The following is a 16287-nucleotide window of genomic DNA, read 5'->3' as shown; positions in this document are numbered from 1 at the left end:
AAACAACTTCTGGTTCCCATCTGGATACTGTTCTCTTGGATCACTCACTCTGAGGGAAGCCAGTGACCATGTTGTGAGAGGGCCCACATGTATGGAACTGATGCCTCTGCCAAGAGCCATGTGACGGAGCCTGGAAGCAGATCCTCTAACTAACCCGTCCAGCCTTGAGACAGCCGCCTCAAGAGAGCGCAAGTCAGAACCTCATAACCTGTTCCTGGATTCCTGACCTTCAGAAACTGTGGTTAATGAGTATTTGTTTTAGCTGCTAAGTTTTAGAGTAATTCATTGTACAATAGGTAACTAATATGATGACAACCAGGTGACAGTAAATAGAAATGATGAGAAGTAGTTGGACCCAGCATATGTGTTAAAGATAAGAATTTGGACAGGTGAACCTTGAGAGGTTTAAGATATCCATGTAGAGAGAGTTTAGGGGCAGGCAGTTATAAAAGTCCAATTCCAGAAGTCGGCATTTGGACTGTATTTATAAAGCCAGGTTAAGACTGGGAGAAGGGAGTACAGCTAGAGAAGAGGCCCAGGTAGTGAGCCCTGGGGCAGTACAGCTTTCAGTGACTAGGAAAAGATGAAGGAGCACCCGTAAGGAAGACAAAAATCCAGTGTGGGGTGTTCTGGAAGTCAAGTGAGGCACTTCCAGGAGGGAGGGAGTTCACCTGGGAACTTGGACAGTGAGGATGGTAAGAGGAAGAGAGTCCATCAGTCTGATGGAGTGGACAGCCCCCTTAACGGGGGGTGGGTAGAGTGGCCAGGAGAAGAGCTGACCGGGGCGGCAGGATGGACGTGAGGAAGGGATGACTACACCCCCATGGGGATGTCTGCTGGGAAGGGACACGGAGGGAGGGTTTTTACTTGGGGGGGGGCAGCTATTATACTGGTATGGGTATACACTGATGGGAACCACTCAGAGGGAGTGATATCCATGGACACCTCCAAGGCTGTGACCTTCCTCTTGACGGGTGGACACATGAATGTGATGTGGGCAAGGCCCTCCTTGGTGGGCTGACATAGAAGCTACAAGGTCAGGCCCTTGGCCTAGAGCTAGTCTCCCTGCTGGGCACCGAAGGGCTTAGAGCACTGCAGATGTGGGAAAAGTCCAGGAGATGTTTCATTGAAACCTAACGCTGCTGGAAAGCAAAGAAAAACAACTCTGGCTTGTTGGACTTGGTTTCATGGTGGACTTTATTACTGGGAGAAGTTAGTGAAAAAAACATCGAATTCATAAAATTTAAATAAGACAGTAAAATTATACCTTGTAGCTATAATAATTGCTATATTAATCACAAATAAGGTAAAGTCTAAATTATTGCCTAAGCAAACACTATTTTGTTAGGCTTCTGTTGCAAGCCCAAGGCAGGCAACACTGCAATTATTAGAAGTGAGCCCAATGATGTATTTGCATTTGAAGACGAAGAAAGGCAAAAAAACAAAACAAAAAAAAACATGTTCTGATTATGGTATCACAACATCTAACCTGAAAAAAAGCAACTTTATTAATATGTCCTGCAGTAGAGTACATTAGTAATTGTAACCATGCCTTAAAATTCTCATCTTATGCCATAAAGAGAATAATTGTTTTAATGAGTTTCATGTGGTTTCTCCCTCTCAGGTCCCTTCTAGGGACAATCCTCCAAGTGCAGCCTCCTAAGACACCCAGTCTGCTTACCCTGGGTCATCTTTGGTCATTTAATACCAGCTGACCTGCTGGGACCCCAGGCTGGTGGAAGGGCCCGCCCTGATTGAGGGTGAGTGGGATCTTCCCTTCCCTCAAGCCCTAATGCCACATTAAAAGAATGGTGTCACAACTTGGTCAACAGTATCACTAGGAAGTTAATGTGGGCTTCTCTTTGGTTATGGAGTTTTTTTATTTTTATTTGAGCTTATAAAAAATATAGCTAGAAATGTTCCTGAATCCTAAAAGTATTTGTGACTGACTTAAACGCAAGTATGTCTTTGCAAAATTCACCACCTGGCCAGTTTAAAATCTGCCTATTTCCCTGTGGAATCTAACATCAGTGTTCTGTTTAGCAAAAACATTTGAGTGAAGACTAGTGACTGATCTTAAGAGCCCCGAGGGGAGAGGGCAGCTGGCTAGGACAGCCCTAGATGCTGTCCATGGCTCTGAACTCGCTGAGGGCCTGCACAGGGTTCACATGCTTCTTCTGAGATGCCCGTTTAATCTTGGTCTGTGTCTCGTCCTGCTTCTCTCTCTTCACCAAGGGCTTTTTCTCGGGTGCCTTCATCTTCCAGGACACAGCTGGCAGGTTGAGGGAAGCCATGCCCTGAGACTTCTGGTATTTGGTAGAGGCCACATAGGATGCCTTCACCGTCTGCACCACAGCATTCATCAAGTTCTTGGCAGCCTGGATCAGGGACATGGCACTGTCCACCTAAAAGACACAAACATGGGCAGTGAGGAGCATCAGCCTGACCGCCAACCCCATGGCTGGGCACGAGGGGAGCCCACACTCACACTCCAGGACAGGGCCGAGCGGCAGCCCCGTTACTAACGAGCGCTCTCCCAACGGCTGGCTGCTCTTGTCCAAGTACCCTGACACTGCCTGTTTCAGGTCTTTTGAAGGAAACGGGGCAGTAACAAAAATGTAAGGCATCCTCACCTTACCTGCCCCCAGCCCTACTAACAGGCTGGAGGAGGCCTGCCCTGCCGTCCGAGACAGACGCTCCGCTTTCAGTCCCGCCCAGGGCACTGCGGGAGCAGGTGAGAACCGGGATCAGAATGTATCAATACAACCTGCAGTTTCTCTGAAAGGATATGCTATGGGATTAGCAGAAGCCACAGGGAATTAGAGCCCAGCACACTGAGTGAGACCACCTCTTTGCCCTGCCCCAGGTGACAAGCAGCCCAGAACTGAGAAGGGGAAGGAGACACGGGGGGCGGGGATATACTGCTCAGGCCCTCAGATCTGAGACGGGGAAGGAGACACGGGGGGCGGGGGTATACTGCTCAGGCCCTCAGAGAGGCCCTCAGATCTGAGGCGGCCTTGCTATGTCCTCTTGGCATTTTTTGGACAGGCTGAATTCTTCTGTGAGGGAAGACGCCCAGGAAGATGAAGTATCTTTTCCCAGCAGGTGGCCAGCAAGAGAGAGGAGGCAGCACTGCAGTGGCCCCCTGCCGTCACCCGCCACCCCACGCTATACAGCTGCAGCTCATTCAGCATGGAGCGCCTGAGGGGCGGCCGCGGCCTCTGAGGGTTCACAACGCATTTCGGGGATTTCCACGGTGCCCCTTCTCAGTTCAGGGCAGGTACGACGTGGATGTGGACCAGGGCCAGCATATTCCTACCAACCACTACTTTCCACAGATGAAACTTACCCCGGAGACCACGAGCTCCCCACCAAGGTTCTGCACCTCGGCCTTGACTTTGCTGCAGATGTTGAGCTGGTGGCAGTAGAGGGCGATGCGCTGCAGGTAGGCCAGCAGGTCCTGCTTGCAGGCCGAGTCTGGACACTGAGGGGAGAGCAGAGTCAGAATAGAGCATCCCAGACCTGACTCAGCACACCACTCCACGGGCTGTCTCTGATCCTCTCCGCTGGAGCAAAAGGCCAGACGGATGAGTTACCCAGTTACCTGGGGCAGTCAGAGCTCTAGGCCACCCTCTTCTTGGGCCCAGGCCCCTGGAGGTGAGAAAAAGCCTCAGCAAGCAAGAGCTTGGTCAAGAGTGCTCTTAGCTATGAAATAACCATCCCAGTAGCTCTTCTGCTCAATTATGATACACACTGCTGTAAAAACCTGATGAAAGGAGAGGCTCACTTACAGCAAAAATGGAGGGTAAATAAATCAAAGCAAAAAAAAGCACTTGTTGGCCAGTAGAAGAGCCGGGACTCAGCACTGAGTTCTGTGAAAGATGGGGCAGGAGGGTGACTTCTGAATCTTTGGCTTGAGTGGTGAGTCACTGCTGTCACTCAGCCTGGATGTGGGCTGAGAGGCTGGATACCTCAGGGAGAGAAGGGCTTACCACTACAGAGCAGCAGGACTGAGAAACTGTGTCTCCCATAAAGTCCTAGAGCATTAAGAAAAGTTTAGACCTTCCAAGAGGTAGGAACTGCATTTTCTGAGATATCAATACAGGGGACGAGGGTGTGTGAGCCAGGGAGCTGAGAGCCTGCAGTGCTGAGCAGGCCCGACTGGGCACATCAGCCCGACTCTTGAATGAAGAAAATCCACAAGAGGGACTCACACACCTGGTGTCAGCATTAGGCTGGCAGAAGAGAACTGAGAGAGAATACACAGGTCTCCAGGAAAGGCTGGTTTTTAGCTCTTAAGATTTCAGGACAGACACACCTGCTCCAGAGATGTACTCTAATGCAAAATGGGCCTGCCCCTTTAGACTTACCAAAAAGCAGCAGGAATTCAGAAATCCTTAGAAATCTATGCAGGGGTCTCAAACTCAACTCAGCATGTGGGCCGCAGAGCAAGATCACAGCTGTTCGGCGGGCCGCACTAGGTCTACAAAAGGCAACTGTTACGCAACACTTTTCAGTGTCACAAAACGACCAGAAACTGTAGTTCATGGATTAGTCTGCGGGCCGCAAAAAATTGTTCCGCATGCGGCCCGCGGGCCGCGAGTTTGAGACCTCTGGGCTACAGCGAGTTAAGAACAGTTTTTGAGATGAGGAGTGTTGTGTCCCATGAAAATGACTGTTACTGCCGCCTCAGAAATGGACTAGGCAGTCCCAGGACGAACCTGAAGACCCCTGGCCAGCCCGTCACTTACGTGGTCTGCGATGGTACGGCCCAGCTTGTCCATCCTGGATCCTGCCTCAGCAATTTTCTTGGCAGCACTGATCACATCTGATGTATTTTTGAGCGGTCCTTTGCCTCTGAAAAAAGAACAAAGATCATTGTATGTGAAGCCCTTCACAGCTGGCGGTGGGTGGAAGAGAAGGCGACAGAGCAGCTGCCCTGCCGGCCGCCGTGCAGTGGGTGGGCTGGGCGCTGCTCACCGGGTGAAGTCAGTCATTTCCATCATGATCATGCACATCTGCTTGGCCAGCACGATGATGTCGTTACCACTGTCGTCCCATTTGGACACTTCAGCATCCAGCTTGCTCTTTTCTTCCTGGAAGCTGGCCACCTGTTCTGCAATCTTTGCTTTCTGCTCTTGGGGAAGCTGAGCCATGATGGCCTAAAATCAGAAGCACAGAAAGCTCTTACACGAAGAGACTATGACATTCTCATAGTGCATTAGCCAGAAACATTTCCACTGAGCAATCTAAGGCAAGGTAGGATAATGCTTTAATAGATTTCATTTGGCCTGAAGGGCCATTTCTTCTCGTTTGCCTAGAAGTTTACGCAGCCTGAGTTCCCGACCCACTTTCAAGAACAAGTTTTAATGTGGAAGAAAACAAGAGTGTGAGGGGTAGAAGGCTCATGTGGAAGCTTCATGCTCACACTTGCACGAGAACAGGACCTGCAAAGTTCTCCGCCTGTCTCCTGCTGTGGAGAGCGGAGGTGAGAGAGGGCTAATGCTCACAGCCCTTTCCCCAGCTGGCCCTGAACAGGTACTTCCTGTGGTCGCATTGTAGCTCCCAATTTTTCAAGGTGCATTGGAAGTGGTTTAGAACGTAAATATGAAAGGCAGGCAGAGAACCTGCTGAGGAATAGACATTTTGTGTATTTCAATGACATTTAAATATTATCAGAGCAACATCTGGAGGCCTGTTGCCCACCTCCACCCCGGGTTCCTCCCCACTCGGCTTCCCGAAGTGCTCCTAGGTGGGCCTGAAGCAGGGATGCACGCGCTGTTCAGTGATTTCTGAGACATGAAAACGAGCCAATGTAACTGACTCCTTACCCGGGCACTCTGGCCAGCTATCAGCTGATCATCTTCTGTCTGGACACTTGTCCTACTTCGGACATCGAAGTCTTCTGTCTCGAAGTCAGAATCATCCAGCTCCTCAGGAGTCTGCCACCAACACAGACCATGAGTCAGACACAACCTGGGCCTTCAGCTGGCCCAAGCCTCTTGGCCTACACTCCTGGGCCTGATGTATGAACACCCACAATTCTGGATTTTCATGTGCAGTATTCCAAACAGGTGTAGGTAATAAGCTAAAATCACTCACTATCCGTCTGAGCCCCTGCCTCACTGATGTACACGTGGACAGCTTGCCCAACAAACACAGGGAATGGCTCCACACTTCCCAAAGAGCCTAGGGGTTCTTTCTGGGGGTTAGGGCTTCAACTTGCACCAATGAGTCAAGACGCTCTCTTTGACATAAGATTTTTACTTCTTAACGTACTTTTCCAGCCTGATTAGGTGCTGGCGCAGTTTATAGAGCACTGGATTGGGATGTGGCTGACCCAGGTTTGAAACCTCAAGGTCCCTGGCTTGAGCACGGGATCATAGGCATGACCCCATGGTTGTTGGCTTGAAGCCCAAGGTTGCTGGCTTAAGCAAAGGGTCACTTGCTCTGCTATAGCCCCCTGGTCAAGGCACACATGAGAAAGCAATCAATAAGCAACTAAGGTGCTGCAATAAAGAGTTGATGCTTATCTCTCTCCCTTCCTGTCTGGCCCTCTCTCTGGCTTTCTCGCTGTCTCTGTCACACACACACACAAATGTACTTTTTTAACAGCTGCATCTAAAGACAAAGGTGAGAAGTGTCCTGGTAGAAAAGCTACTGTATTAAAAACAGAGACATTTTATAACAACATTAAGCAGATTCTTACTTTTTAAAAAAATTTATTTATTGATTTTAGCCAGAGAGGAAGGGAGAGGGAAAGAGAGAGACAGACAGGAACATCTATCTGCTCCTGTATGTGCCCTGACCAGGGATTGAACCAGCAACCTATGTTTCATGCCGATGCTCTAACCAACGAAGCTATCTGGCCAGGGCAGATTCTTACTCTTGTAACTTTCCCACTTGATGACAAAAAGAAAAATGATACTGGGCCTTCTCTTAGGGTACCAAAGGCTGCTATAAGGAATAAAAATAGACAATTATTTTTATGGGTTCCCCTCCCCTTGATAAAAGGAAAAGAGAGAATGAGAATGTGGCAAGTAAGGTCTGAATAAATACCAAAGGAACTGATTAGTGGTCCTAGCTCTTGGCTTTAATTATGAAATACAATTCTTATTTTGCACAACCTCTAGCTTCACATGATTAGCTCCTGACTTGAAACATAATGTCGTCTTCTGGAATTTATCAGTAATAGCAGCAGGCAGAATAGCTGGGACTGGCTCTGGGCCCGGCCTGCCTGTGACGGGAGGGCAGGAAGCAAGCCCCACCTGCCCCAGGACTCGCTGTGAGGCTCAGATGAGAGGACGTGGAGAAAGCATCTGAGGCCGCATGAGTCTGTACACACGCAGCGGCCGGGTCTGTCCCCCAGTGAGATAAGGTGAGAACAGCAGGGGTCACATGAGACACCAGCGAGCCACAGAAAGCATGCCAATGCAAGATCCTGGAGTCTCTGACTAGGGAGTGCAAAACACTCCTTGCCCACTTTAATCCTTACAGAGCTGGAAGAGAAATCGAAGCCGCCTGTCTGCCCCCAAGGGGTGGTTTCCCACAGCCCTACCTGCTCCCCAGAATGGGGCTCTGGAGTTTGCAGTTTCAGCCACTTAGATCCCTAGAGGCATTAACCTCATCTTTATCATTAAGGTTTCTTTTACTCTATTTCTAGGTGTCTGTCAGCATGGAAAGAACTCACTATCAATGGTATACGTGACCCGGGGATGTGGCCACGAGGTTTAACTCTGCATTCGGCCAGGCCTCTGCAGAACATGGGTTCTTCTTTAGCAGCAGCAGGACAGAAGAAAGCAAAAGGCTCCTCCAGCTCCCTGACCCCACCCCCAAAACGTCCAGGTGACCTGCAGCCAACCAGGCAGTCCTCTAAGCAGTTCAGTTCCTCCTCACCTCAGAGCAGTACAGTCTTGCCCAGGATTTTCTATGCTGCATAGAAAACAGATCTAGCTTAATGCAGCTGCCTTAGAAACGGCCTCTAGTTTCCAACTGACAATCCAGATTGTGCAGGCTGAGGAGTAAAAGGAGGGACAGAGTCCCCACCTACCCTGGGAGGTCTGTCTAGCCAACCATGAAGGTATTAACGAAACTCCTCTGTCCCAACTAGACCGACAGCATAGCAAAGCAGCCACCTGTGCTGCGGGCAGGGCCCGGTCCGGGGCGTGGCCGCGCAGGCCCCATGTGGCTCATGGATTTGGCAACCATTGTGCTCAGAACTGCGTGGGAGGGAAGTCCCTGCTGGAAAGGTAGCTGTGAGACCCAGACCGAGCGCCCGGGGGTGCACTGTACAGGGGTTGGTAGCTTTTCAAAACCTGTTTATGCCAACTCAGGGGAACCTGGACTTTCTGTCCGAATGTGGGAACTGCTGCTGTCTGAGAGAAGATGGGTCAGAGGGTCATGACCCAGGGAACATGACCAGGGGTTGCCATAGTCCCTCATCCTCACCCTGAACACACCGGGGTTCTAGCATGCTGCTGGCTGCCCCGCCAAAGAGTGGGCCACTCCATGAAGAATAACTTCTATCTGCATTAAGGAAATACTCTCTTCTCTGAAATTCACGGAAAAGCCTTTATTTTCTGTAGTTTTCCTCTTAACTCAAATGGAAATTTCATGTTTGTGGTGACTGCCCTAACTTAAATCAAGGCCAACTCATACTAGCTACTGTTCTCAGCCTGAGTTTGGGCTTTAACTTGCAACTAAAAGTCATTTTAGACAATGTAATTAAATATATCTCATTCTAACAGCTTTTATTTTATTTTATTTTATTTTATTTTTTTCTGTATTTTTCTGAAGCCGGAAACGGGGAGAGACAGACAGACTCCCGCATGCGCCCGACCGGGATCCATCCGGCACGCCCACCAGGGGGCGACGCTCTGCCCCTCCGGGGCGTCGCTCTGTTGAGACCAGAGCCACTCTAGTGCCTGGGGCAGAGGCCAAGGAGCCATCCCCAGCGCCCAGGCCATCTTTGCTCCAATGGAGCCTCGGCTGCGGGAGGGGAAGAGACAGACAAAAAGGAAGGAGAGGGGGAGGGGTGGAGAAGCAGATGGGCGCGTCTCCTGTGTGCCCTGGCCGGGAATCGAATCCAGGACTTCTGCACACCAGGCCGATGCTCTACCACTGAGCCAACCGGCCAGGGCTCTAACAGCTTTTAGATTCATGGTTTTAATATACTGCCGACGCATCTGCTGAGTTCCAGAATGATGCATTGCTCAAGTTTAGCGAAGGATAAGAAAGAGCTGTTAAAACATCTGAAATGCAGTTACTCACCCTTATCATCAACACCGCTTTCCGGATGTCCCGGATGCCGTCGTACACCAGGCGGGAGGCATCGATAAACTCATTCTCATCCATGGGCTGGGCGGGGTCTGAGCTGAGGGCCTCAACGGCCGCTTCTACTTGCTCAGTAAAACGCGGCATCACTGTAGAGGAAAGAGCACGTATGGCAGACCCTGTTGGCCCAGCCGACCCTCCCTTAGACAGAGGCCAGGTGCACGAAGAAGAGCCTCTGCTTCTACCTTTGTGAGAAGTACTTATGGTTGAAAAAACTTAAATGCCGTATTTTATAAAGACTTGAATTACCATCTTCGTCTCTGACCAGATTCTACAATATAGGATTTGAATGGTTGAGGACCTAAGGTGAGATTAATTTGAGGTCATGAATGGGACCCTCATTAATTGTGTATTTAATCACTAACAGAAGACTTAAAAAGTTCGTATTAAACAGTGTGTTCAGAATTATTCCCATCATTAATCGTGGAACCCACATGAAGGAGATATGTTTGTGGGGTCTTAATCTGGCTGACCCACTTCTCACAGGCCGGACGTACCACCAAGAATAATTCTTAGAGACCCGACTTCCGGTGGCCACTTCCCAACCACAGGCCTGGACTAACAGAGTCCCTGCCGACCTCGGGCCTAGCCCCCTGGCTGTCTCTGTGTGAGGACCACCAGGAAGGCAGGGAGCTCCCATACCTGTGTTGGAGAGAAGCTTAGTAGCTTCCAGCACCTTCTCTGTGTAGACCCCTGGCTCATAGTTGTCCATCTCCGAGGTGACTACATGAATGACCCGGGCTGCCCGGCCTCGGATCGCACCAGCTGTGCGGTCCAGCCCGTCCACATCTTTCTCTTGGAGAGCAATGACACATTTGTTCACATCTTCCAGGATGTGATTCTCTGAGGAACAAGCAAAAGGCTGAATGAGGGAGGAGGCCTTCCACAAGAAGGGGACGTTCTGCCTAAAAAATTTTTTTCAATTATACTGAATATACAATAAATATTAGTTTTGGGTGTATAACATAGTGATTAGATGTTTATGTAACTCACAAAGTGATGATCCCAAAAAAGTCTCGTGCCCATCTGGTACCACAGTCATGACAATGCTGACTGCCCTCTGAGAGGAGGACAATCCGTGTGGGTGGCATCATTCACTGAGTGCTTGCTTTGTGCCAATGCAGGGCCAAGAGTTTTACTGGTGTCACTTCACAGAGAGAACAGATTAACTGTCCCACAGAAACAACCTGTAATTACCTCCAAGAGTAACAATCTTCATTCCAGGTTTAAAAAAACAAGGCCCATCTTTAAGGAACAGTTGTCCCATAAGCAAAGTGGACAATTCACGTAACAGAAACATCAAGAACTTCTCTTTCCCTTAAATAATTTCACTGACTTTACATCCAAAAAAGTCTAAACTAGAAGAAAAGGTTCACTGCAAGACTTGACTCTCCATCCCTCAGGCCTCCATCCAGCAGATGCTGACAGCAGTCAGAATACGTCCTGGGAAGCCACACCGCCCCCGGACAGGAGAGGGCGCCAGGGAGCCTACCTGAGGGGCAACACTGTGACTCCCTGTGGGCTGTTGTGATATTTGTGGAAATCCTTGAATTCTGTTAAACTGACAAGTGGCTTTTACCACTCATAGAGCTGGAATTGGAAGAACCACCAAAACTTTTTTCCTCAAAGCAAAAAGCTTGACACTGGATCCTGAGAACCTCAGAGCATGGAGTTCACTCCAGCCTCACCGATAATAGCACAGAGGAGACGATCCAAATGTTCAAGAGCAGAATGGGTAATAAATTACGGGCACTAAGCATCTGTTAAAATGGACATGCTCGATCTGTATGGGCAGACTCAGGATGGGAATGGGGCTGCTCTCCCTCTCCTAGAGACCACGAACAGAGAGCCGGAACGATAGGGTCGCCTGACTCCATGGGTGTTGGTGGGCAAGGAACACAAAAGGGCCCCAGCATTCACCTGGCCATTTCCTTTCTTCTGGGAAAGCAGCTTTCCTTAAGACATGTGAGAACGCTCAGAAACAGTGTCAAAGACATGCTCACCCCTTACCAAGAGAGTACCTGGTGCAACAGGTGAGACACTTGCTCCCAGTGCTGGAAGAGCCAGAACAATTGGTACAAATGTCATCTGTTTAAGAAATACATCTGGTCATTTCTCTGCCAGCTCTGCCTGCCTTATGCTTTGACATGTCATCCAGAACTAGTTCCTGAGTGACTCCTCTTCCAAAGCCAGTCCTCCCCCTCCTCAGCCCCTGCTAACACAGTTACACTATATATGACAGCGCCTGAACACCTTTTAAATACCCCAAACTCTTGAGAAAGTGGTCAAGAGATGCTACAATATTTCCTTTTATCTCAAATACTTAGTGGACCTAGCAAAGAACAGAGTCGCCATGATGCTCTGCCTCTGGGCTTCCGGATCCCCTGTTGGCCTCAAGGCTCTCCTTTTTGGAGTTCCCGAGAGACTGCAGGCAGGGACTCTACAAGGATCGCTTTGTTCTAAAACCAGAAGTATAATGGAATAAGATGAAAAAAAAATCATGAGAAAAACAATAACGTGAGATTTGGTAAAAACATCTCTGCTACAAAACTAAACATATTCTTACCATATGATCCAGCAATCATACTCCTTGGTATTTATCCAAAGAAGATGAAACTTATGTCCACATAAAAACCTGCACATAGATGTTTATAGCAGCTTTATTCATAATTCTCCAAACTTGAAAGCAACCAAGAAATCCAGATAAACTGTGGTACAGCTAGACGATGGGATATTATCTAGCACTCAAAGGAAATGAGTTACCAATCCATTGAAAAGACAGTGGAGGAACCTCAAATGCATATTCTAAGTGAAAGAAGCCAGTCTGAAAGGCTACACATACTACGTTATTCCTACTACAGTATATGACCTTCTAAAAGAGGCGAAACTATGGAGATAAGTAAAAAAGATCTGGGTTGCCAGGGGTTGGAGGGAGGAGGGATGAATAGGCAGAGCACAGATTTTTTTAGGGGAGTGAATTCTCTATATGATACTACAGGATGAGTCCATTTGTTCAAAACCATACACTGTAAACCACCAAGAGTGAAAAACAATGTATGTTATGGGATTTGGGTTATTCAGTTCTAACAAATGTGCCACTATGTGGGGGATGTTGAAAACAGGAAGGCTGTGTAATGTGTGGAAGCAGGGATTAGATGGGAAATCTCTACCTTCATTTTAATTTTGCTGTGAACCTAAAATTGCTCTGTCTTTAAATATTAATATAATAAAATATCTCTCCTAGGAAAGTCAGAATATAGTTAAGAATTCCTATTACAAAAGAGAAGAAAAATGAATGACCACAATATAGCTAAGAAGACCATAATTTTGCATCTATTAAATCAAATATTAGATTTATTAGGGTTTAAACTGTTGAGGTATTGAAAGAGAACACTTACTAAATTTCTCACATAAACAAATTTTAGGGGGGGGATATTTGAACCAATCATAATAAATGCAACACTCTGCATATTAATTTTAACTAAACATAATGGTACTGTGCCTGCCCACCTTACTAGACCTTGAGTTAAAATCTTTTTTATTTTACCAAATCTAACATTTTACACTTGTATGTCACTAAGAAAAGGAATAAAAAGGAAATAAAATATAACTAATGAACTGATGTTTTCTCATATCACTGGTTGTTAAAGATCCATCCCTGTTTCAGGATTATTAATATGGGGGTGTGATGGGGGGAGCACATCTTTTTTTTTTTTTTTAGTGAGTAACATAATTCAACATTTATTTACTGTTTGCTATCTATAAGGTACCATGCTAAGAAGGAGTTCCACTCTCTGAGAAGGTATTAAGATTCATAAGATGTGGCCTCTGCCTTCCAAGAACCTGTACTTCTGTGACATTCTTGCCTCACAAATTCTTACCCACATAAGTGGACATTTTCAAGTTTTAATGTACTTCAGGTTGAGATTATCCAGTGATCATAACTATTCTTCATCTTCAAGGACAGTTGACTTTCAGGATCTGGCCCAACCTGTCATTCAGCCTTCTACTCTTCTTTCCTGACCCGTATTTATCGCAAGGGTTTTGGGACTGGTTACATCCTATCTAGCTTCGTTCCTGGTCATTTTGATGATCAGGGAGATGCTAAAAAAAACATCCAAACAATGTAAAAATGAGTGGTAGGGTCATGTGTTAACTATTGCATAAAAACTTGACTTAATCTAGGTCCTGGTGGGAGTTGTTAGAAGAAGAAATTTAAATTTTGGTATACTATAATTTCCTTATAGACACACTTCTGATTGTAATGAAACTTCACTTCTAACCAGTGATCAGTGACAGGAGCAAGAGGCCATTTTAACTTTCGGGTTGGATGTTACTCTGCACATAAATGGGGAGACTTTGTTACCTTGCTTTGAAATCTAGTGTCTAACTCAGATGGGTATTTTTAGGGACAGGGATAGCTTTTGACTTTCCCTTAAAAAAGCATGGAAAAAAACTGGTCTTTGTTGTTAATACTGCCTTGGCCCTCCTTTAATAATGGAGAAAAGCTGTGATATTTAAATTTGTGGGAAAATCAATCAGACATTTGGGGGTTAATTGGCAATATTTACACGCTACAATTAGTTTCATTATGCTTTAATTATATTAATTAAACTGATGTCCTGCAGAGCATTTTACTCACTTTCCCCCAGCATTCCAAATATACATCTGGGAGCTGCTGTCCTGTGTTTTGTGAGCACAGGGGGCAGGGTTCTTTCTTGCGTTTTATTGTTGAGTCCCCAGTTCTGGCCTATCGTAAATGCTTATAAATCTCTGTTGAATGGACTCAAACAAATAGAGACAGAGTTTGGAAAATCCATGATGGTAAATCCAGTGGTTTCTAAACGTTCTCTGCATAAAACAAATGTCTCAATTTGCTAGCCCACACAAATGCTTTACAAGTCTTCCCATTCTCATTCATTTTACTGCATTAGCAAAATAAATAAAACAATGATCTCTACACAGAGTGAGAGATGAGAGAAAGGAGAAAGCATATTTCAACGCCATTTTTTTTTTTTTTTTTTGTATTTTTCTGAAGCTGGAAACGGGGAGAGACAATCAGACTCCCACATGCGCCCGACCGGGATCCACCTGGCACGCCCACCAGGGGGCGACACTCTGCCCACCAGGGGGCGATGCTCTGCCCCTCTGGGGGGGGGAGCACATCTTAGAATCAGTGAAGAATGCATTCTTTTGTTCACAAAACAAAGTGGCCTAAACTCCCACCAAGGATTTGTTAGCCTTCATCTAAATACCAATGTTTTTAAAAATCAATTTAGACCTTGAATTCATACTGCTTTTCTTCCAGATCAACCCAAACCAGGGTAAGGTTTGTTATTCTGCAGCAACAAAGGAAGCTGTCAGTTTCAGGAAGCTAACTCAAGTAGTGTCCTCTGCCCTCACTGAACAGCTAGCTGTGTCTAGGAAAGTCTACCACAACCGGACCACAGCATTGGCTCTGCTCTCTGCACTGGAGCCCTACGGGAGAAGTGAGTTTCCGCTGGACGTGTGCAAACACCGGAGGGTTGGAGGCACCTGCACGAACTTAAACCATAAACTACTTAAGCTTTAACTGAAATTCCCAGGAAACTCAGCATGTGTCCATTATGAATAGACATACCATTAATATCCATTCAAGACTCTGTTCAATACAGGCTGTCTTTCCTTGTAGGAGCTTCTAAAAGGGAAAAAATATCATACACATATAATAGTCTGTCTACAAAGGGATCATATTATGGACAGTATTATGTTTGTTTTTCATTCGGAAACTTTTCTTGGTCTGTCTCTATAGATCTAGCTCATCTATTTTAATGGCTGTGTAGTAGTACCCTAGTGAATCGATGGAAGGGCCGTAATTCATTTATCCAGCCTTCTCTTACACATTTTGGTTAAGTGAACATCCTTGTACAAGTATTTTGGTAAACATTTGTGTACATGTCCCCAGGGAAAGTTTCTAGCAATGGGATTATTAAATCAAAGGCATTTATGTTTGAAGTAGATGTTTGGTGCCTAATTGACATCCAGGAACCAAGCCAACTGGCATTCTCCGAAAAGGATGCACAAACTTATACTCCAGCCACAATGTATGACGGGGCCGTTCTGCATGCCCTTTGCTCTGCATCTTTATTGCTGCAATCTTATACACACAGAGAAAAAAACATTCAAAGGTTATATAAAGGGCTTAACATAGAACAGGAAATATTCTAAGAGCTTAACAGTTTCAATTAATTAAATGTTAGCATTTCTTTTTTTTAAAAAAATCACTATTAATTCACAAGGAAACTGGGGCAGAGAAGTGTTGAGTGACTCGCCTGTGGTCACCCAGCTAAGGGGCAGGGGAGTCAAAAATCAGTTCACCACCACCTAGGACCACCTCCTCAAAAGACAGAAAAGCTTCAGTTTTGCATTTCTGCTATTAAACACAAAAACAAAAGTTAGGTACAATAATCATTTTAATGTCCTCCAAATCAGACCAACTTCTTTGGGCACACTGATACATAACGAAGAAGAGTACACATAACCACTCTTCTATGTTGCCCCAAAGCACCTAGTGCAATATATTATTATGTTTCTAAGAGCACGTGGTGAGGAAATGCAATACACCAATTAGAACCACTCGCATCTTTAAAATTAAATAAGGAACCAAAACTTCCACATATAAGCAGAGTAAACAAATGAGAAAGTAAACTGCATTTCCATGGAAAATGTTTGTCATATAATATTCAAATGAAATCCAAGCAGTCTTTATCACTTGGATAAATTTCAGACCACATCCTTAAGTGATCAGCCAGTGTAATTATATCCATGGTTTGCTGAATGCTCTCTAGCCTTCTAGTCCGTCGCCAATATTTGCAAGGCAACATTATATGAATAGAACAGCTTGGGGAAAAGAAGTCCTCACTCCCTCTTCTTGGGGTGGCATACATGTACCTCTATTTTCTAGTGCCACTGTCT

At 46.3% G+C, this 16287-nt stretch overlaps 1 protein-coding gene across 2 annotated transcripts in view; it reads right to left on the bottom strand.

Moving 5' to 3' along the window:
* Positions 1 to 1179: 1179 nt before the first annotated feature.
* Positions 1180 to 16287, bottom strand: part of CTNNA1 (catenin alpha 1) — a 223156-nt gene continuing 208048 nt past the window's right edge. For both annotated transcript variants that reach the window (XM_066342973.1, XM_066342974.1), the window contains exons 12-18: positions 9976 to 10176; positions 9271 to 9422; positions 5832 to 5942; positions 4981 to 5162; positions 4752 to 4857; positions 3350 to 3484; positions 1180 to 2405 (exon numbers count right to left, since the gene is read on the bottom strand). In XM_066342973.1, the coding sequence (XP_066199070.1) occupies positions 2118 to 2405; positions 3350 to 3484; positions 4752 to 4857; positions 4981 to 5162; positions 5832 to 5942; positions 9271 to 9422; positions 9976 to 10176 (1175 nt within the window). In that variant the 3' untranslated portion in view covers positions 1180 to 2117. The remainder of the gene's footprint in view (positions 2406 to 3349; positions 3485 to 4751; positions 4858 to 4980; positions 5163 to 5831; positions 5943 to 9270; positions 9423 to 9975; positions 10177 to 16287) is intronic.

The sequence above is a fragment of the Saccopteryx leptura genome, chromosome 6 (assembly GCF_036850995.1).
Source record: "Saccopteryx leptura isolate mSacLep1 chromosome 6, mSacLep1_pri_phased_curated, whole genome shotgun sequence".
NCBI lineage: Eukaryota > Metazoa > Chordata > Mammalia > Chiroptera > Emballonuridae > Saccopteryx > Saccopteryx leptura.
The sequence above is the reverse complement of the archived record's forward strand: the minus strand, read 5'-3'. Positions and strand labels throughout refer to the sequence as shown.